The sequence below is a fragment of the Talpa occidentalis genome, unplaced genomic scaffold (assembly GCF_014898055.3).
Source record: "Talpa occidentalis isolate TD23 unplaced genomic scaffold, MPIMG_talOcc4v2.1 talOcc4.12, whole genome shotgun sequence".
Classification (NCBI taxonomy): Eukaryota; Metazoa; Chordata; class Mammalia; order Eulipotyphla; family Talpidae; genus Talpa; species Talpa occidentalis.
In genome coordinates, this window is record NW_023601212.1 from 89,901,914 (window position 1) to 89,924,787 (window position 22,874).

Below are 22,874 nucleotides of genomic sequence, written 5' to 3' on the forward strand. Positions count from 1 at the left end.
GGCCCGCGCCCCACTCACTTGCAGGACTCCTTGCACAGGTGGATGCAGGCCTCCCTCTGCGCCACGCTCCTGCGCAGGCTGGAGTAGCAGTAGGCTGCGCGGGGGACAGGCAGGCGGGGCCCCGGGTTTTCCTCTCCCCTCTGGCTGGCCCCTGCCCTCCCGTCCTGCCCGCCCGAGGCCTGGGCTAGGCTGGCGGGAAGGTCTCAGTCCACACTCCGGCCCCGGAGACTCCCCCGCCCCACCCCTCTCCCCGGCTGTCTCCCCAGAAGCCCCAGACTCTGCGCACAGCCTCCGAGCAGCAACCTTGCCCCCAGTCCTGGGGGACAGGGGGTGGAGGGAGGGCAGGGGTCAAGCTTCCCCCTCGTCTCCACGTTGTGTTGGGTTTAGGAGGGGACTGCGCTCTCTCTGTGGCTGCCCGTCCCGGGCTGTTCACACTCCGGACCACCAGGGCCGGGCCTGGCACCAGCTCAGCGGGAGTGAGACGGCCGAGGTCGTCCGGGGTCGTGTGGCTTCTGGTTTCAAGCTCCGGGGAGCCACCCCCTCTCCCTTCCCCGCCCCCCTGAGCCCACTCAGGCGCGGACACGTGCCTGGACCTAGCAGGCCTTGTGCTTGCACACCCGTGCGTGTGCTCAGACCAGCACACACGACAGCGCACGGGAGCGGGCACCCTGCTGGCATGTGAACACGCACAGGCACAGTGCCCGGCTCTTGAGTGCCCCACATTGGCCCCCCAGTGCCTTTCACAAGTGTGTGCAAATGTAAACACACACAGGTGCACCTGCCAGCGGCGGCGTGTGGAACACCCACACCCCTTGAGGACGAGGTCACTCCCTCGCACACGTTCCCAGCTTTCACTGGGTGGACTGGGCTGGGAGGGGCTGGGGCCTGGGGGCTGTGCAGGAGAGGCGCGCCCTGGGGCCCCGCGAGGGCTTGGCTCTTCACCCCCAGCTTGTGGTCAGAGCCCTCGTGGGCAGTGGCCCAGCGGGCTAGGGCGCCCCACTCACCCCAGTCTGGGAAGTCCCGGGTATTGCAATATTTCTCCCCCTGGGGCAGCGGGTACAGGTAGTGGCCGCAGCTGCAGTTGTGGATCATGTGGTCTTGGAAGCAGGAGCGAATGCAGGCCTGGCGGGGGTGGCGGGGCGGGGGAGAGAGACCGTGAAGTGGCCGCCTACCCCAGCCCAGGGGCCAGGGGCCGGCTCAGGGAGCCGGGGAGCAGGCGGTGCCCCTGCGGCTGGGAGGCTGGGGGGCGGTGGCTGAGCTGCATGTGGGGGGCGTCCCCCCATCCCTAGCCTTCCAGGGGCTCTCGGGCCAGGCTCCCCTCGGAGATTGTCCTGCCACCCTTCAGAGCCGGGTCCCCCGGAGGCACCGGGAGGGAGGCCGGTTCCAAGCGCCAGCGCTGACCCTCCGCGCGTCCTCCCAAGGCTCCTGCTCTTCCCGTCTTCCGGCTGCACCCGGGAAGGGCAGCCCCGCGGGGGGCGGGCAGGCGGGCCCCGTGTCCCCTCCTCCTGGGGGGAGCCGCTCAGCACAGGTGAGCAGCAGACGGTCCCCGGGGGTGCCGGGAGGGGGGACTTGGGCACTGGAGGTGACGAGTCTCCACTCATCAGGCCGCGCCCTCCGGGCTCCAGGCCCTTCCCGCTGGCTGCGGGGCCAGCTGCGTCCAGGACTGTCGGAGCCTCTGGGTCTCCGTCCACTCACGGGGTGGGGGGGGCCTGGGGACAGCTTCCCACAGTGGCCTTGGGGTCAGGACGGGAGGGGAGCCCCCAGCGTCCGCAAAGGGGCCGGAGGCCAATATGAAGAGGGACTTCTTGGAAACTGAAGAGGGTTCGGGTGGGGTTGGGGGTCTGGAGATCCCAATTTCCTCTTTCCTAATAACAGGATCTACAGCTGAGGGCCCTGAGAGGCTTAAGTGAGTTAATGTATCTGTAAAGTGCCTGGAAAAGGAGCTGCCTCCACACGTAGGCCTGTTCCTGGCGTATTAATAAACGCTTGTAACGCGCGATAGTGGATGCTGTTGCCAACGGGCTGGCAGATGCCAACAGCAGCGAGCAGTCATCGTTAGGGTATTATTGCCTCACAGGGGTGTTCAAAGCACGACTCGCCTGCCCTTACCATAGCGTTTCCCACACGGGGGCTCTTCTCGGGACACCCCAGAGTGAGATCCCTATCACCCTGGGCCTCCCCAAGGGCACGCCTGCCAAGGGGGGTGAGAGGCGAGAACCCGGGGACCGGACTGGGCCCACAACCTCCAGGGCACCCGGTGTTCACGAAAGTCCCGCCGAGCCAGCCTGGACAGGGCCGGCTCTCTCCTGCAGCCCCGAGGCCGTGGGCAGCGGTCAGGGAGCGCCCCCAAAGTAGCCAGAGCCGCGCCAGCCTCCCACCTGGATGGAGTAGGTGGTGTTGTAGCTGCTGTAGAGGTTCCGGATGGGGACGTCGGAGCCGTTCACGGTGCACTGGCTGTAGGGCTCGCCCATGCGCTCCAGCTTGTCCTGTGTCCAGAGAGGTTGCTTGTGGGGGCCCCTGGCCACCCCCAGGAAGTCCCGTGGGACCCTTCCACAGGCATGAGGATCTAGGGGATGCTGAAGGGGGATGGGGAGCTGGGCCCCTGCAGGCACCAGGGGCGCTCATCTCTCCCATGGCCACCCTGGGGTGGGGCTGGGGGTTCCAGCCAGAGTGAGGCAGGAGTGATCTTAACCTAGGCCAGGCGAGCCTTGGGGAGACCCGGGCCCCTCCTCTGGCCGTACCACCAGCACCCCGATGGATGTCTCGGCCCCTGACATGGCGTAGATGCCCTCGTCCTTGATGAAAGGGTAGGACCGCTGCTCGTGAAGCAACAGGCGGGCGCCGGCCGTGGACGTCAGGAAGGGCACGTAGTCCTCCTGGCCTATGTCCAGGATCAGCTTGAGGCCTGTGGGGAAGGGGTCAAGGGCGGCCTGAGTTCCCCCCACACTGCTGAGGGGGGCCCACCACCCCTTTGTCTGAGTCCCTCCAGCCAAGGGGACCTCCGGGGTGAGGCTCCACTTTGCAAAAATTTCCACTTCTTGTCCCCTCCAAGGTCCCCGTCCCAGTCCAGGGCCCAGTCTCCTCCTTGGGGCCGGTCACCCCTCCTGTCCCCATAAGCCCTTCCACGTGGCAGGAAGATCCAGGGCCCAGCCCGGCCTGCTCACACCAGTGTCCTCACGCTCCCCGTTCCTGCTCTCCTTGGCCTCCGTGCCCCTTCCTGCCGCCTGGCCTCCAGCCCGCAGTCATTCCCTCTGGAATGCTGCCCCAGCCTCACCCAGCACCCAGAAACTCCTGCTCTCCCTTCAGCTCGCAGGTGTCACTTCCTCCAGAGGCCTTCCCCGACCACCTAGACCGGTCTCAGGGCCTCTGGAACTTCTCTCCCAAGTACTGGCCTCGCTTGTGATTCTTCTTTTTCTGTCTCTTCCTTCCCCATTCGCCTGTCCCCTCGTGGCAGGCAGAGAGCTGACCCCAGGTTTTATGCTCCATATATCGGGCTAGGTGCTGGCACTTATTGAGCACTTGCTGTATGCTGGGCGCTTATTACCCACGACCTCAGTGGTGCTCACAGGACGTGCTGAGGTCGCTGCTGTTACTGTGCCCACTTTACAGATGCGGAAACTGAGGCACAGAGAGGCGAAGGGACTGAGGTCACCCAGCAAGGAAGTGGAGTTGCTGGGGTCCTAGATCTTAATCATCTGCCCCTTAGCATGAGGGATCGGCCCCTGGGACTCAGAGCTTTCAGGGCCACAGGGGTCAAGGGAAGAGTGCTCAGCGCCCCCATCCTGGCCCCCAGCCCTGATTGTTGCTGAATGACAACTGTCCCTTGGTGGCTGGAGAGGTCAGAACCCGAGGGAGGAAGGATTCACTCCCTCAGCCCCAAGTCCAAGCCCCCTGAGCCCACCAGCCTCTCCCTGCCTCCTGCCTGGCTGCCTCCTGACAGGCAACCAGCAGCTTCCTTCAGCCACCATCCACCGCCCACTCTCGGCTTCTATTTGCAGCTTTGCCCTGCTCTGACTCCCTGATTCTCTTTGCAGGAAGTGCATGGCCTGTGGCTCTGGCTTGGAGAAGGGGTCAGCGCATCTTCACCGGGGGATCACGGGTAAGATCTCTAAGTGTCTCAGAATACAGGGCATACGTGGGGCCTCACCCCCCCTGCAGCTCCGTGTGGAGCAGCTCTGCCACGTATGGCTCACGGTGCAGCGAGGCCTGTACCACCCTCTGCGCAGTGCTACTAGACACCTGTTTCAGATGGGAAACCACAGCTCTGAGGAGCTCAGGATCCCCCAGGGGGTAAGCAGTGGAGCTGGGATTGGACCCCCGAGGCCCGGGGGGTAGTGCGAAGCGGTACTACTTCTGAATCCTCACTTTGCTCCTCAGCAAAATGGGGACACAGTCCTCACCCCCTTTAGGCTTGACCCCAGGATGAACCAGGACTCACCGAACTCAGCTCCCGGGTTGGCCGAAGGGAGCGCCTTCTCCGTCATGCCCCAGTTGAAGATGTAGCAGTTACCGTAATCAGGATGGAAGATGGTGGTGAAGTTCCTGGAAGAAACTCCGTTGGTGGGAGGGCAGGGCCCCAGCCAGTCAACAGCTCCCCCACCGTCTGCTGTCTGGGCTGGTGGTTAAGGGGAGCTGGGCTGCCCTGTGCTCACTCTCAGAGGGTTCAGGAGGGAAAGGTCATTCTGCCCATGCCCCTGCCCCCATGCGCAAGCCAGAGAGGAGAGCCCCAGCCCCCCTGGAAAAGAGGGGCCGAGGGAGACTCTGGAGCCCGGGCTCAGACTCTGGTTCAGCCATAAATCATGAAAAAAGAAGTTTTTTGGATGCTTTTGTGTGTCACATCTAAAGGGTCTTCCCAAACCATGTGTGTGTGTGTGTGTGGGGTGAATGTTGGTCCCCCAAAAGATATGTCCATACCCTAACCCCAGGACCTAGGAATGCAGCCTTATTTGGGAAAAGCGTCTTTCTTTGCAGATATAATTAAGGATTACCATTACGTATTAGAAGTATAAGGATTAATAATTGAGATGAGGTCCCTGGACTGTTCAATCACAAGTGTCCTTACAAGAGAGAAAAGAAGCAGACAGAGATGGCCACACGAAGGCAGACAGGAAGACAGTTCTGAGACAGGAAGTTCTGCGACCAGATGCTGCAGGAGGCAAGGATACTCCCCGAGAGTCTCTGGGGAGCCGGGTCCTGCTGACACCTGGATTTCAGCCTCTGGGCTCCTCTGGGAGAGCCCCTTCCTGAAGAATTAAGCCACCTGGCTTATAGTACTTTGTGACAGCAGCCCCAGGACATTAGTACAGATCTTGAGACCCCCTCCAGGCAGCTCCTGCCCCAAGGACCACACAGGTGGGCTTGTCTGAGAATATTTGGAACTTGGACATCGAGGAATGTGACTGAGATGGAGGGTTAGAGAGGGGGTAAGTCAGGAAGGGGTGAAAGCAGAGGCCCAAGAGAGAGAGTACTGCAGAATGAGACCTGCAGAGGCCTGGATAGGGCCCTTTCGTATGTCATGGAACTGTCTCCAAAAGAAATAATTCAACAAGAAAGGTGAACTTGAAGATGCTCGCAGAAATAGCAATGGTGTAATGTCGTTTCAAAGAATTCAGTTTAAAAATTGTTTTTGACATGAACATTTCATACATACAAAAGTCAAGAGAAGGAAGCCCACCGTCAGCTTCCACCATCATCGTCCCCAGCTGGTCCTGTTATCTCTGCACACACCCCCACTCTCCTAGGCACAGCATTTTGAAGCCAATCTGAGACATCATGATTTTATTTCTAAATGCTCCCATATGTATCTCTAAAAGTAAGAACTTAAAAAATAGTACCATTACCACACTAAATATAATGAACAAAAATTTCTTAATGTTAAGTTCAAAGTTCCAATGGTCTCATTAATGTCTATTTGGAATCTATCATTAAAGTTTGTGAAACTGGAAACCAAATGACATTAACATGTGATTGGCTGATATGTCTTTAACTATTAATCTGTGACACCTCCAGCTGATGTACTTTTTTCTTGCAGTATAGGTATTAAAGGAGTTCTGATTGGCTCCAGCTCATAGAAGGGGAGGACAAACTACCAAAGATCATTATTTTGCATCCTTGACGAATGCTTGGCTCTGAGCAAAGGGCAGTGTGATGATCAAGCTGTGTGTCACCTGTGGGAGGGCCCAGGCAGCAGAGGAAGTGGCTAAAATATCACCCTGGAACAGGAGGGAGCATCCTTCTCTGCATTTCCAGGAAGCACTGGGGGCAGAGGAACAGGGCCCTACACACCACTGTAGAATCCAGACAGCAGCGAGCTCAATGGGATAAACAGCCCCGTTCCTTCAATGAATAAAACGTAGAAGAGGGCAAGGGAGGCAACCTATAGGTTAAAAGAATCGTGAAGAACTTGGGACCCATCACAACGTGGAGCTTTAATTGGCTCCTGATTCAAACAGACAGACAGAAACCTATGGCATTTAACAGTGTGAACATGACTACATGGTTGAGGGGATGGTTGTTAGTTTTTTCAGGTGGGATGATGGCCTTGCGGCTCTTCCCCTCTTACAGCCCCATTCTGAACTATTTCCAGACTAAAGAGATCAAGCCCGGGATTTGCTGTATGCTGCAGAGGGAGGGGGTGTGGGCACGGTTGGTGGCTCTGGCTGGTGGCTCCACGTGAATTGATCAAACTCTATTTTCTGGATGTGTCTCTTCTCAGGTCTCCATAAGAAATAGCTTAAAAAATGCCTGTGATGTTTTATATGGTTTCTCTCATTAAAAGCAGGACAGAATGGGGCGAAGAGAGTCAGAAGCTGCAGAAATCGACAGACAGATACATGTGTCTTTAAAATGCCTTCGAGTTCCCACCCAACACCCACTGAGAGACTTTTATGGGCCAGGCCCTGCAGAACGTCCCTGTGGCATTCCTATTCCATACGATATGGCAGCAGAACGTCATCACTTAATCCCACAGCAGCCCCATGAGGTCAGGAGTCACTTGTCCCTGCGCTCAGACAAGGCAGCCTCATCCTGTCTTTGGTCTCCACCACAGCAAGGTGGGTCCAGGGAGGCTGCGCCATCCGCAATGCGGAGCTGCCGCTGACTCCACCTCTGAGCTCTGGTTTCTCAATGGTGAAAGGGAAATCAGGAAGAAGCCACATTTCTACACCCACTGAATGTTTATTGAGGCGGGGCTGGCTTGGGGACAGCACAGGGGAAAAGACAGCCTCGCCCTGGAAGCTGCCAGTGGGGCTGGCAACAGGAGGGCCTCAGGGCAATTCCTCAGCTCCCTCCCCAGTCCAGGCCACCAGCACCCACCCACGGGCACCCTCGGGAGGAGCTGTTTCCACCCTTGCTGCCTGACCTTCTCCAGCACAGCTCCACAGCTCAGGACCTGTGATGAGACTTTGACACTGCCCCACCCGGCAGCCTCCAGGGGCGCCCTGCCACTCCAGAATAACATGCAACCCCCCTGCCTTGGCTTCCTCTTATTCGCTACATTTCAGTGACTCTCCAAGAGGTTTCCAAATTCCAGGCCCCAGTGGCTGCTCCTTGGTCTGGAATATTCTTTACTAGCACTTCAAATAACCAGTCTGTCTTCATCCTTCAGGTGTCCTGGGCTCTGAGACTCCACAGACCCCGCCTGTGGAGTCCCTGCCTGTCCTATCGTTCCCACCTATTTATTCCCTAGATAGCAGGAGTCAAAATCTGAAATCACCTTCTTTATTTAATTGTGCGTCTGCTGCCTCCTGCTTTAAAATGTAAGCCCAGTGTCTAGAGGGAGAAAGAACTTGGAGGCTGAGGCTCACACCAGGCACCCAACCTGCCTGAATTCCAAGGCCGGCGCTGGCTCTTACTATCTGGTGACCTGGCTTTCCCCAGCTGTAACACGGGGATCAGAGCAGCCCCCAGCGGATCGGAGGTGAGGGCCAGACGCCGAGAATCCTGATTCGTCCACAGACGCTGGCCCCTGCCACTCACAGCTCTGCCTGGTCTGGCACCCAGCAGACAGACACTTGGTAAATATTTGCCGGATCAACTGCAATACTTGATAAGGTCATCCAGATTTAAGTGTGGAGGAGTGACACCTAATTCCCCCTGGGGGTGCAAGGAGTAGTGGGTCTGGGAAGGGTTCTTGGAGAGGTGAGGCCTGAACTAAGACTTTAAGGACAAGTCAGAGACGCTGAGCCCAGGGCAGTGGGGAGGAGAGAGGGCACAGCAGGCCAGGGGCCCGCACAGGCACGGGCTGGGAGGGGAGAAGACTTTGGGGCGGGCACTGCTGAGTCTGCGGCCTGTGTGGGATCAGGGCTGTGGCCACAGGGAAGGAGCAGAGCGGGGCTAACCAGCCCCAGCCAGCACGGCTGGAGGGAGCGACCCCACCCCAGGGGCAGAAGGACACTGCATTCCCAGGGAGCTGCGGCCATCTGCAGCCCAGGAGTGGGAGGCTGCTCAGGGCGGGGCGGGATCCCCTCCTGCCCAGGGCCCCACTCCTGCTCTCAAGCTTGTGCCAACTATTTGCCTGTTGATAAAGCTCTTTACCCAAAGAGGCTGCTCCCAGCCCCAGGCGCCTTCAGCTCCAGGCATTTCCCTCCAAAACTCTCGTGAGACGGAGCAAGCCTCTAGGAAAAGCCTGGAAATGGAGCGCCAGGGCTGGAAGCAGCGTAACAATAGGGGTGCTGTGTTAGGGGGCAGGAAAGCTTCCCAGGTCAGAAACTAGCCAGCCAGTCCCTGATAATGATTACTATCCCGATGATGATGATGATGATGATGATTTGCTTATAGATGCCGAGAGCTTGGTTTCTAAATACTGTTCTCCAACGAAAGGAGCCAGGGCTGCTTCGAGAAGTGTCTGGCTCTAGGACTGGGGTGTCTGGTAAAGCCAGAAAGTAAGGACAGAACTCAGAATGATAAATCAATAAAAGAAATGGCTGGAGAAAAGTCAAGGGGACATTGAGCCAACTGAGTGAGCTCCCATTGACCAAAGCTGGGAGAAACCGAGTAAGAAAACAACTAGCGCGGTGTTGGCTTACAAGCCAGATACACGGGAGCGCACGCTGGCGTAAACAGTTGGATAAATAAACAAACGGAGAACAGACAAGCTTTCCTCACAGAAGAATTCCAAATAACCTGTTATCTCCTCCCCCCCACCCCACCCGGTGTAGACTGGAGCTGGTGACTCGCTTGGGTGATGCAGCACATGGCAAGGAAGGGGGTTACTTCACACTGGAAATGCCACACGTGACTCCCTGCCCACGGAGGAAGGTCACCTCTCGGGCGGCGGCGCGCGGCACGCACTCACCTCCGTGGCCTCTTCCCCCAAACCCATCCCTTGGGTTGAGATCAGCAGACAAACCCAACCGGAAGTCTTTCTTTGCTGATTCCTTCACAACTGGCCCCCAGAACAAGGAAGCCCAAGAAACCGTCACTCCCTGGGGAAGACGCAGGAGATGCCATCGCTCCCGGGGAGAGCTTGGGGCAGGCACAGCTCAGCGGGGGACACGGGGGAAGCCAAGCCCAGTGCTGAGATCATGGTCACGAGCCCCGAGGTTGTGACGATGAAGATGGTGATGCAAGATGTTCAGGGCAGAGGGGACGGGCAAAGAGGGCGAGGGCCCTGTACTCTCTCTGCAGCTTTTCTGTACATTATTCCACAGTAAAAGGTTTATTTAAAAAATCCTCAGCTAAGCCTTGCCATGTGCGAGGTGCTGGATGGGAACTCATTTGATCCCAGACACAGCCCTGGGAGGTGATTTTATTCTTCCCACTTTCCAGAGGAGGGAACAGAGGCACAGAGGAGGTAAGGCACGAAGCCCACCGCACACAGCCCTGGCCCCAGAGCCGGGAGCTTTGGTGTCCGGTCCCGACACGGTCACCTTCTCCTAACACCCTGCCACTGCTTCCGGAACGCCGGCTGGGCCGGCAGGAGAGGATGAGTCAGAGGGACAGTGAGGAGGCAGGGGCCCTGGTGCTCGGACACCAGCACAGGAGGCCGGGAGGCTGAGTCAGGACGGTGGTGAGCGGTGGCGACCAGCGGCCAGTGGGGCGCACAGAGACAAGGGCTCTGAGACTTCTGGGCCAGGCCGGTGATGCCTCCCACTCAGACCTGCCCACGACTAGAGAAATGGGCTTGGGAGAGGCCGGGAGAGGAAGGTGAGCATCCCAGTTTCAGATGAGGTGGTAGAGCGTCATGGGGTGGGCCTGGCCGGGCCATCAGCCCTGTCACTCACCAGCTGTGTGACTTCAGAGCCGTTGCCACACCTCTCTGGGCCTCGGTTTCATCACACAACGTGGGGAGAAATAATAGTGCCTTTCTCACAGGCCTGTGGCCGAGGTGAAAATAGTTTTATGCATGGAAGAAGGTCTCATTAACTGTTAGCATTATGACTGAATAATGAGAGCCTTGGCATATGTGGGCTTAATGTGAGTAATAACTAATATTTCTTGGGCTCAGGACTATGGTCAGCCCTCTTGCATGGTAACTCATTTAATAATCAAAATTAGCCTGTCGAGCAGGCACAATTATTGTCCTGTTTTAGGGAAGAGGAAAACGGAGGCGCAGTGAGGTTAAGAACCTCGTTCAAGGTCACAAGCTTGCAAGACAGAGCCAGGGCTTGAACGCAGAGTCCAGGCCCTCCACGAGGCTTGAGCCCCAGACTCAGCCACTCCACAGACGACGTGTGGTCCACACGGGACGTTGTGCCCTCTCATCAGCCATCTATTCCTCTCTTTTCTGCTAACAGCTTCTCTGCCTTATTTTTTTGGAGAGGGGAACCCATCCCTCACCCTCAGTGTGTGTGACCCAAGCGGGACTGGCTTTGAGGGTGCCGTGTCGGCAGGAGGTACACGGTCCCCAGCCTTGACACTGCCTCTGGTGCTGGACCGGTCCATCAAGCAGCCTGCTCAGGCTAGGGGCCAGGCCCTGGGCAGCACATGCCTTTAAACCCCAGGATGCTGCACAACGGGAGAAGCGCACCCTTCAGAGCCGAGAACCAGATAGCAGATCCCAGTGGATCCCGGCAGGTCCTAGTGGATCCCTTTTTCCCACCTCCCTCGCACTGCGGGGTGTGAGCTCACAGAGCAGACGGGCCACGCATTGGGAACGATAGCATTGCACGTCCTCTCAGCGAGGGGGTCAAGCTGAACTTGTGGACCTGAAGCTAGTGCCCCAGGTACCCCAGCTTCACTCAGGGCTGCCAGATGGGGGGCGAGGTGTGCAGTACGCCTGCTCTGTGGGCTCGGCTCCGGGACACCAGCTGCAGCGACCACAGGAGTGGGTGGGGGCCCATGCCTTTCAGCAGATTCTAGAACTTCCTGAAGGTTCCTGAGTTGAGGCTACAGTCCCCAAGAGAGTGGATCTAGGAGCCTGTCACGTGTCTAAAGTCAAACTCCCTTTCTCCAGAGGCCTGAAGTGTGTGGACAAGTCCCCGGCCTGGAGGACACCATGCCTTCTTAGCCCCCAGCCTGGGAAGTCAGGAGACCCTCCTGGGGGTCGCATACAGCAGAGTGCCCAACGGGCAGTACCAGGAGGGATAGGTCTGCGGTGTGGTTTGTGCTCCAGACCCTGTAGAGGAGGCCAGGCCCTCCGTCACCTGGCTCTGTCCGCCTTCCCGCCTGGCTTTTCTTCCAGACTTTTCCTAAAGCGACCCCCTCGGGGTGCAACAGGGCATCCAGGAATCTGACCAAAGCTACTGAGGTGCAGAGAGGTCATGGTCGGGCGGGCTGTGGGGGCAGCGGGGTGCCAACCCAGCGATGGCAGTGCTCACCTGTGGCTGCAGGGCTCCGCCCCGAACAGGCAGGCCAGGATGAGCCGCTCGGCGGGGTAGCCCATCTGCACCAGCTCCTGCCGCGGCACCTGCGCGAAGATGTCGGTGGCCTGCAGGCTGTACCACTCCGTCACGGCCTGGGTGGCGCTGGTGAAGTTCCGGAGGGTGCACACGGTCCCGTTTCTGCTGCACTGCAGAGGCCAAGAGGGGCTCCCGTGGGCGTGGGGCTGCTGCGGGTGCACCACCACTGCTTGCAGGTCCTGCTGGCTGCGCCTCATCTGGCTGCACCCCGGTTCCCCGTACGCAGGGGCTGTCCCTTCACACACAGGGACACTCACAGCCACCAGTCAGCCCATAGGCAGCTTAACAAGAGTGAACACACACACATGCAAGCACATACATGTGTACACACAAGACACATGTATAATACCCACGACACGTACACATGTGCACACGTGACACACACGTCCACAGAGGTCCATTTCTGACACTAGAGCCCCAGGATGTCACAGAAACAACTATGCACACACATGCCAGCATTGCCCCCCAAGTCCACCCACCCACATTCACCCAAGTGGCCCCACTGGCATGCGTCTGTGGCTCAGACACAGACAGACACTCGGACCCTCCACTGTCCCAAGTGCTTTCCCAGCCCCCCACCCCCCGACTTGCAGAGGCTGCTGGGGGAGGCTGGGTACACACAAAGGACTCAGGTTGTGAAGTTCTGTCCCCCCAGCAGGGAAAGGACCTTGCCGGCCTCCCACGGAGGGGACAGGCTTCCCTCCCACCTGTCACAGTGAGTCCACCATGAAGCTCAGGGCCCTGACACAGGACAGGCTTCGCCCTTGGACATGGGCCTTGCCAGCTCTGCCTCTGTTGGCCCTCACAGGGGGCCTTTCTTCTGGAACGCTGGCAGCTTCTCACTCTCTGAGGTAGTCCTTCCTGGCGTGGGCTGGGGTGCTGTCAATGGGCCCATTCCTGGCTCCCCTCATCCCCTCTGGGAGATTATAACACTTTACACTGTCCTCAGGGCTTCACGTCTATTAACCTCTGCCCCCACCACTGGTGCACATGCGTGGGCACACACTCACAAAGGGCCTGACCCTGTGAGCTGCTGAGCACCAAAGACACGCCTGCTTCACAGATGAGGAAAGGGACACAGGAAGTGGGAAACTGATGACAGCATTCGAATGCCTGGATCCAGCCATACCTGAATCTAAATACCTCAGACTTCTCAGCACGTGAGCTGACAAATTCCCTGTTCTGCTAAGCTAGTTCGAGCTGGGTCACTTGCATCCAAAAGGGTCTTGACTAACATACCAACAATTTCCATTTTTCTCAAATGGTCATGCAAACATACAAAACAGGCACTGGGCCCAGATCATTAAAGAAAATCAGCCCATCAGCCCAAGGCCCATTGGTTGGCATGTGCCCAGGGGCCACTTACTAGTCTCATGGCCATTTTGCACCTGTGGGCATTGCAGAGATCTCCTGGCGCTGGGCTGCCGCTGGCTGAGCCATTGTGGTTGTCCCCAAAGAGGTCGAGGACCACTGGATGGTGGGGGTCCCGCTCATCAATAAGGACTAGAGGTGTGTGGTTCCAGATGGTCAAGTTCAGGGCCCGGGTGGCATTGCTCTGGCTGGGCTCTCGAGCCAGGATCCTGTCTAGGACTGCTTCCATCAGCTCATCCACGTCCTTGAGCAGATGGCTGACTTTGGTGTACCTGAGTGGGGGAGGCAGTGGGTCACCGGAGGGCGGGGGGAGAAGGGGCAGCTGCAGCCTGTCGTGCCCCGGTAAGTTTGCCCCTGAGCCCTGCCCAAGCACCGCCACTTGCTACCCACCCATACATTTCCCTGTATCCTTCCACCCCGCCACCCTCCTACCCACTCACTCACTCATCAAGTATTTCATGAACACCTACTATGTGCCAGGCACTGTGTAAAGCAGAGGATCCAGTAGCAAACAAGCCCAATCTAGACTCTTACGAAATTCACATTCTGGTGAGCTCACGTGCCAGGTACTAGTGCTTTCTACTTCTTAGTTTATTTAATCTTTGCCATAATTACGATCACAGAGGACACTGGGGCTCTGGGAGTTGCTGTGATTTCCCAAGTTCATGCCACGATGAGGGGCAGAGCTGAGGTGGGAAGCAGGGCGATGGGCTCCAGTGGGTGGGCTGTTTGTGCACAGGGGCGGCTTTCTTCCTCCCAGGAGAGGATAGGAAGCTGGGGGCGGGGAGGGACAGGTCAGTGATCCTGGGGTTCTAGTTCTCCAGCAGCAATTTGGGGAACAGGAGGAAGAGGTTGATGGGACTGTGGGGCTGGGCTCCAGAATCTTCTCTCAAGCCCTGGCAGCTCCCGTACTAGAAATGGTGACCAGTCTGCTGGCACCAGCAAGTGACCCCCCCGGGTTTCAGTCACTCCATATCCACAACAGGGCAGCGTGTCAGCTCGGGCTGGAAGACTCCCTGCAGGAGACAGTGCTAGGCCCGGGATGCCGGCCCAAGGCCTGGTACAAAGACGCACGTGAGCCACGTGATACCCCCGGCCCCTGACTGGCTCATGGTCACAGGACGAGGAGGAGGGTGAGGGCCCTTAGGGGCGGGGCTGCTGTTACAGCCTCATTGTTGCAGCTGTTGGGTTTGGTGGGTCATTGCCTGGGTTCTGGGTTTGAATCCTGGTGCTTAATTCTGCGCTACAACGGGAGGATTAAAATATGTACCCAGAGGGCACATGGGAGGATTCAACGAGGTGATGCTGCTAATGCACGAGGCACAGTGCCTGGACAGAGGGCTGCTGTTGTCATGATAATTATTCGGGGTTCTCTCGAGTAGCTCTCAGGACCCACTCTAGGGAGGAGGAGCCCCATCACTAGAAAGAAGGAACATTCGGATAACTGGACATTACCAGGGAGTATAAATTCCATCCCTTCTTTTGGACGAGAATATTCTCTGTGACTCAGCCACTCGGGTCCTTCTTTCAATTCCTTGTATGTAATCAGCTCTGTCTCACGCCAGGGCCTTGGCATGTGTCACATCCTTCTGTTACGACAGACTCCTAAATCTGCCTGGCTAACTTCTATTCATTCACTGGGGCATTTTTCTCTAGCTGACACCCTGTCTCTCTCCAACCCTGACTAGGTTGGGTCCCCTTGTCTGTCTGTGTAGAGGCCTCACCCTTAAGTGGTTGAACAGCAGCAGCTCTGGCGTTCGATCCGACCTGGGTTCAAATCCCACAGTTGCCCACTGTGTGTCTCTGGGCAAGTGCCCTCACCTCTCTGAATCTTTGTTTTCTGATCTGTAAATTGGGACTTCTACAGTGGTACCCACCTTACAGTGGTCTTGTGGACTTGAATTACATAAATTACCCAAAGAACACTCAGCACACTGGCACTCCTAAGCGACGACACCTGATTACTGTATGTTTTCTATCATCACAAATACAATTAGTTCAGGGTTTATGGAAAAGCATTAATGTGTTTTTTTCCTGTGAACAGGGCAGGGAGTTTCTTTTACTCGCCGATGCATTCCCAGTACCCGGAACAATACCTGGCACATAATAGGTGCTCAATAAATACATATTGAACCAATAAATAGGTGCTGGTGCGCCTGATGGCGGGGGCTACCAGGTATATGTTTAGATTCTCTTTAAACTTAGGACGTTTATGAATTTTGAATCTTCTTTGCTGCAAAGAGGAAATGAAAGAGAGAAGGAGAAAGGGAAAGAAGGCAGGCAGGGAAGGAAGGAAAGTTGGGAAGTCGTTAAAAAAGGAGAGCAAAACAGAAGCCCCCAAGGACCGCCTACTGGAAGGGGCTGGCGTTGCAGATGGTGACGGCCGGGAAGTCCATGGTCTTGAAGCCGATGGAGAGGGAGACGCTGACCTCCCAGCTCAGGTAGGTCCTGATGAAGATGCCCCACTGCCAGCAGACCAGGGAGGCGAAGAGCAGGGTGAGCACGAACCACATGGCCTTCTTCTTGGGCCCCTCGCGGATGATGCGCTTGGGGCCATGGGTGTTGGTGTTGTCGCAGTACCACACCAGCAGCTCCTTGTACGTGTAGCCGGGGCCTTTCTGCAGCCGGTGCAGGCACTTCAGCAGGTACTTCTTCACTTGCATTGTGGCACCTGCGGAGAGGCACGGGAAAGTCAGGGCAGATGCCACCCACACCAGGCTCGAGTCGAAGGGTATCCCGGGTGAGGCCAAAAATGGGCCCCGGACACAGGAAGACCTGCACATGCCAGTTGTCTCTACCTCCTGCCCTGCCATCCATCCATCCACCCGCCATCATCCATCCATCCATCCATCCAAGAAGTTTTTATTTGGTACCTATTGTTTTTTTTTTTTTAAAAGATTTATTTATTTATTTGTACATATAAGCACTGGGTACAGTCAGAAGCGCAGGAGGGTGAGAGAATTCACCAGAGCCAGAGCGGGGAAGAGAGAGGCAGGCTGACGAAGTACACTGCTGAGGGGAGCAGCGGGCGGCAGGAGAGGTCTGCGCGCCATGTGGGACCCTTGCCGGCAGCCGGGGATCGAACTGGCGCTGCAGAGGCTGCGGGCAGCTTCGCAACTCAATTTTAGTATATGTGCTGCCGAAGTGAGCACGAGCTTCGCAACTCAGCGCTCAACCGCTGCACCACCGGGGAGGCCCTGTTTGGTACCTATTGTATGCCAGGCACTGTGTTAGTCCCTTTGGACACAAGAATGAGCAAGACAGATAAGGTTCCCACTTTCTGGGAATTTCCAGCTTCATGGACAAATTACTTAAACTCTCGACTCCTAGGCTCGCCTTGCGTAAAGTGGGAACACGTGTACCTCACTGATAGGCTCGCTGAGAGGATGAAATCAGGAGATGCAGGAAAGCGCTGAGGAAAGTGCCTGGCAGGCTGGTGCTCAGTATCGGCTTCCCTTGTTACCAGCTGTTAGTGGGTAGAATTAACCTAAGAATCCAATGACCATGCGTAGTTTCAAAGCGTGATGGGGCACTGGGATCCTGTGCTCTTAGGTGCCGGGGGTGGTGAAGAAGGAAGAGTCTGGGGCTCAAGCGTCTGGCTTCGAGCCCGCTCCACCACTTTCTAGCTGTGTGACTTTGAGTGAACACTTTCCCAGGGCCTGGATCCAGCCATTTATTCCTGGCTTCGTCTGCTACGGAAGAGGTACATTTTCTTTCTTACTTATGCTGATCCTAGTTGGGCGTCTGCCAATCACAATCAGCAGAAACTTCATAGAAAAAGAAATTCACTCAGTGCTATTCTGTGTTGTCACCTGTGCCTGCAGCTTCTCACTCTTGTGAGACCATAAATTCTTTAAGGACAGCAGCTCTGTATCCCTGCAAGCCTAGTACAGTGCCTGGATCCTCCAATAGCCAAATGAATAGCACCAGAGCATCCTACCTAAACAGAGATGCCCAACTTGCGCAAGCATGATCACTCCTGACCTAATTCTCTGCAGAGTAACATCCCACACCTTTTCCCCAGAAGGGATCGTAGCCAAGCAGCAGGGCTTCCCCCTCTAACTCTGCCATCTCTGCTCTGCCACAAGCCAACTGCCCAGGCTGTCGGATGGGTGGTCACAGAGTGACCCAACCCCCTTCCCCAGGTGGCCCACTCCCTGCTCTGAAATAATGGGTAACATCCGAAATAATAGGTAACTACATATAAGACCAGTATCAAATACTAAGTGTTCCCATGACCGGGCACTGCAAGGGCTTCGTTTTTAGATGCTATTATCCACAATTATACCTTGAAAGGGGACTTCGTCTGTCTTGTGGAGCCCAGCACCCCAAGGCCTAAGAATGAACAGCACACTGGGCTCCAGCAAGTAGCTGTGAAAGAGAGAGATGAAGGGCCTCTCTGGCATCTTCCTTCCTCCATTCTCATTTGAACCTTGGGCTTCTGGCAAGGACAAAGTCTCCTCTGGGGAGGGCGGGCACAGATGTTAACACCCTGCTCAGCTGCCCTTCCCACACTGGGGCCTGGGACTAAGAGCCTGCTCAGGAGAAGGAACAGCATTCGGTTTCCACTGGGCTTATTTTTAAGCAGAATCTTCTATGTATGACAAGAGACGCCGGCTTTTGTTTTAGGTTCCTAAATACGCTTCAGTGAAAAACGAGATAAATTTAAAGAAAAATATGGAGTAAACAATAGCATTGCATGTAGCCAAAACTGCCCATAGTTGGCAAATAAGAGAAGTTTGTCGAGTACTGGTTTATCTCTTAACTAGTTTGCTCCCTTGGGCCATCAGTCAAGTAAAAATATCAGTAAATGCTACAAAACAACTTTCTGTTGTCCCGGTCAGATTTCACTCCCCGGGTGATAAACGGCCTGGGTTTGGAATGTATACACAGCTTGTGTAGAAAGGTTTAAACCAGCTTTCAGCTCGAACCAACCCAAACAAGCCAAGTGGAGATTGAGTCCGTGTGTGGACACAAGACGAGTGGACAGTCATGCTTGGGGGAGTCTCAGATTGCTATCTGCTCCTTGGCCTTGAACTTGTGGTAGATGTTGCTGGCAGCAAGTGCAAAAACAAAAAATTTTGTGTACAGTCGTTTCTGTGTTCTAATAAGGGAATAACACATCTATTTTTTTCCTTGAGATTGACTCAGTGTTCTGGTAGAAGGTTAATTGGAAGTGTCTCTACTTATTATTTTTTTTAATATTTTATTTTATGTAATTCTTACATCATTTTTCATTTTTGCACAATGTATGCATTTTCATTTTGGTTATATTCCCATACAATTGTACCCCCCCTTATTTTGACCTTCATCCTTCCTCTCCCCACACTCCCCCCATAATGACACAGAAACATTAATTCAAAAGGTCACCTGCACCCCTATGTTTATAGCAGCACTATTTATAATAGCTAAGCTTTGGAAACAACCCAAATGCCCAAAAATAGATGACTGATCAAGAAGATGTGGTACATATACACAATGGACTATTACTCAGCAATCAAAAAAGATAAACTCATGCAATCTACTTAATATTTTGACACGTAAATGCTGTTACTATTGTCATTTCTTCTCAATCTTTTGAATGAGGGGCTGTGGATGGATGGCCCATGACTAGACTAGGTTTGCAGAAGGTTTTGGTTGTGGCTAGCACATTTTTTTTAGAGTATAATTTCCTTTTTAAAATAACAGCTTTATAGGGGACCTCCCTGGTGGTGCAAGAGGTTAAGTCTCAGCACTATCAAGCTATTGGCAGCACCTGCAGTACAAGTTTGATCCTCAGCCAGGTTGCTGACCCACATGGCGAAGCAGACCTCTCCTTTCTCACTGGCTGCTCCCCTCAGCAGTGTATTTCAGTCAATCCACCTTTTCTAATAGTTTTGTGGTGCTGAGACTTAACCCCTGTGCCACCAGGAAGGCCCACCTCTGCGCACTTTTTTTTTAAAGATTTATTTATTTATTTATACAAGCACTGGGTACAGTCAGAAGCGCGGGAGGGTGAGAGAATTCACCAGAGCCAGAGCGGGGAGCAGAGCAGGCAGAAGGAGCGAAGTACACTGCTGAGGGGAGCAGCGGGCAGCAGGAGAGGTCTGCGCGCCACGTGGGACCCTCCTCCGGTGGCCGGGGAGAGCTGGGGATTGAACCGGCGCTGCAGAGGCTACGGGCAGCTTCACAACCCAGCGCTCAACCGCTGCGCCACCGGGGAGGCCCTCTGCTCACTTTTTAATTGGGTTACTTTGTTATTAAGTTGTAAGAGTTATCTATATATTGTTTATACAAGTCATTTATCAGATGGAGGATTTATAAAAATATTCTCCTGTTCTATGGCTTATTTTTTCACTTTCTTGGTGGTGTCCTGTGAAGCATGTAAGTTTTCAATTTTGATTGTGCCTAATCTGTCTATATATATATATATATATATATATATATATTTTTTTTTTTTTTTTTGGTGCTTGTGCATTGGTGTTGTATCTAAGAATCCACGGCTTAAGCCAAGGTTATAAAGATTCATTTCTATGATTTATTCTAAGTGTTTTATAGTTTTAGCTTTTACATTTAGATCTTTGATTCAGTTTGAATGAACTGTGTGAGGATATCCACATGTCCCAACATAAAGACTATTCTTTCCACCATTGGATTGTCTTGGCACCTTTAATGGTTTTAAAGAAACATCTAAATTAACTAAAACCTAAATAAGCAGAGAGATGCCATATTAACGGATGAGAAGACTCAATATTGTCAAGATGACAATGAGCTTCAAATTAATCTCTAGAGGGCCCCCCTCGTGGCACAAGGGTTAAGATGCAACCTATGAAGTGATCCGCAGCCACTGCAGCAAGAGTTTGATCCCCAACCAGGGAGCTACCCCCATGGTGCAGCAGACCTCTCCCGACTTGCCCACTGTGCCCCTCAGCAGTGTATTTCTGTCAACCTGCCTGTTCTGTTCCCCACACTGTCTCTGATGAATCCTCTCACCCCCCACACCTGTGGCCTGTACCCCAGTTCTTGTATGCATAAAATAAATAAATCTTTAAAAAATTAATCTCTAGAGTTAATTCGATCTCAATCAAAATCCAGCAAACTTTTTGGAGAAATCAACAAGCTGATTCTAAACTTGATATGAAAAAGAGGGGGGAAAAAAAAACACTTTTGACAAAGAATAAAGTCGAAGGACACATATTATCTGATAGCAAGACTTACTATATATAATACACTGATCCGAATGGTATGATATTGCTGTAATGATCGATATACTGATTGGTGGAAAGGAAAGAGCATCTGGAAATAGATCTACACAGGTGCCAATTTAATTCAATGCAGAAAGGATAGTCTTTTCAATAAATGATGCTGGAACAAATGGATGTCCACATGTCCACATGCCCCACACTAGATATGAAAATTAACTTGATATGGATCAGAGACCTAAACATAAGAGCTAAAACTATAAAACATGTGGAAGAAAATATAGGGGAAAAATCTGTGCAGTCTTGGGGTAGGCTAAGAGCTTTTAAAGAGGAAACTAAAAATCCTGAATCATAAAAGCTTTATAAATTACAATTTATTGAAATAAAAACATCTGCTAAGAAAATTGAAAACCAAATCACTGGGAGAAAATACTTGAAAGAACACATGTCAAAAAATTTGTATGCAGAATATAGAAAGAATTCTTAAAACTCAGTAATATTCAGACAAACAATCCAAACAGGAAGATATGAAATGATACTGCAGCAAAGAAGACATATGAATGACCCATAAGCACCTGAAAATATGTGAACCACCCTCACTGGGGAAATGCAAATCCGAACCACAATGGGATACCATGTCTAGTCCACCCGCTAGGATGGACAGTCCTGGCGGCAGTGAGGGTATGTGGAGCAATCGGACTCTCCTACAGGTCTGGCTGGAATGGCACAGCCACTTTGGGAAACAGATTGGCAGTGCCTCATAAAGCTATGGACACTTATCCTATGACTTAGCAATTCTGCTTTTATTTATCTCAGAGATCTGCAACATAGTTCCCACAACGACAGCAGCCCCATTCATTAATAACCCCCAACTGGAAACCATCCAAACGTGCACGAACAGGTGAATAAATAAATTGTGGCACAGACACACAATGGGATACTATTCAGACTTAAAAGACACCAACTGCTGATACAAACAACAACATGGGAGAATAATTAAAGGAGACAAGAGTGTGTGCTCCAGAGTGCGCGCTCTATGAGTCCATTCACAAGAAGACTAGAAAGACACACTCATCTCTAGATCAGTACCGGCTGGGTCTGTGGTGAACATGCTTCACTAGAAGTTCCCCTCTCTTTGGAGGTCATGAAAACGTCTTACGTGGGATGGTGGTTGATTGGATGTCTACATTCGTAACAACTCATCAAATGCTGTATTTGAAAGGAAGGTGTTTAATTGTACATGATTATATTGAAATGAAGTTTTAGCAAAACACTCAAATCTATTGCCATTTCAAAATTATAGTTCACTTTTTAAAATCTAGATTTTCTTCATCTTTTGAAAAATTAGAATGATCCAACAATTGTTTTCATTTAAATAATAATATTCTTCGAGAGCTGCCCCCTAAGATGGAGAACGTGTCCCCAATTCTCCCCATTCCATATTGTCTTATACCCAGCCCACTTCACTCATTTTTAAAAATGAATAATTCCCTACTTTGACTTTTGTGGACATCTGACTTTATGACCCTTCTAAATGGTAGGTCAGATGCTTTCATTAAAATCCCCTGTATTTATTTTTGTAGCAAAACCTCAATTATCCAAGGTTATGAGGGAATAAGAGTTCTGGGTAGCTGGATTTTTATAGCTAATTGAAGGTTAACCTGAACATGCATTTGACGCTGGTTATTGAAAAATCTTTCATGTTTCTGCCTCTGCTAAGGCAGCCCCAGAACCTGACTGACCCTTTGTTCGAGAAAAGCTCTCTGGGGACAGTCAGACGGTACTCACGAACCAGGCTAACATGGTGGACGAGACTTTTAAGGGAGTGGCCTGAATCTTTCCAGGAGCCAAGGCACACCCTGGACATTGTTTCTATTTATAAACACAAATATTATGAGCATTGCAGGCGCCCAGATTTTGGTCTCTAAATACCATTCCTAACCAAAAGGAACCAGGGCTTCTTAGCAAAATGACTGAAAACAGTTTTGGTGCCAGAAATGTACAAGGAGAGCCTGACTATCGTATCAAAGATGCCTGGGCTGGTGGAGGAGTCCTCCAAGGGCCCCGGACTGCAAAGGGGGGATAAGTTGAGCATCTTTCATTAAAAAATCCTGCAATGAATTGAAACATTAAATGCATTAAAAAAATCCCCAAGTTCCTAAGAATACTTCACAGGAGGGGTGGGAGGGAAGTAAAACAGTAATGTTGTTGGGGCCTCCCTGGTGGCGCAAAGAGTTAAGTCTCAGCACTCTCAAGCTATCAGCAGCCACTGCGGCATTAATTTGATCCCCAGCCAGGGAGCTACCCACATGGCGCAGCAGACCTCTCCTGTCTCCCTGCTGCTCCCCTCAGCAGTGTATTTCAGTGGATCTGCCTGTTCTGTTCCCCACTCTGTCTCTGGTGAATCCTCTCATCTCCCGTACCTCTGGCCTGCACCCTAGTTCTTGTATGCATAAATACATAAAAAAAAGCCTTTAAAACA

The 22,874-nt window shown here is 53.3% G+C and overlaps 1 protein-coding gene across 3 annotated transcripts in view; it reads right to left on the bottom strand.

The window, feature by feature from the left end:
- SCNN1B (sodium channel epithelial 1 subunit beta) overlaps positions 1–22,874 on the bottom strand; it is a 50,534-nt gene that overhangs the window by 2,762 nt on the left and 24,898 nt on the right. For all 3 annotated transcript variants that reach the window (XM_054693797.1, XM_037507424.2, XM_037507423.2), the window contains exons 2-9: positions 15,564–15,882; positions 13,207–13,483; positions 11,760–11,950; positions 4,439–4,542; positions 2,742–2,905; positions 2,379–2,486; positions 1,005–1,122; positions 19–94 (exon numbers count right to left, since the gene is read on the bottom strand). In XM_054693797.1, coding sequence (XP_054549772.1) covers positions 19–94; positions 1,005–1,122; positions 2,379–2,486; positions 2,742–2,905; positions 4,439–4,542; positions 11,760–11,950; positions 13,207–13,483; positions 15,564–15,874 — 1,349 coding nt within the window. In that variant the 5' untranslated portion in view covers positions 15,875–15,882. The remainder of the gene's footprint in view (positions 1–18; positions 95–1,004; positions 1,123–2,378; positions 2,487–2,741; positions 2,906–4,438; positions 4,543–11,759; positions 11,951–13,206; positions 13,484–15,563; positions 15,883–22,874) is intronic.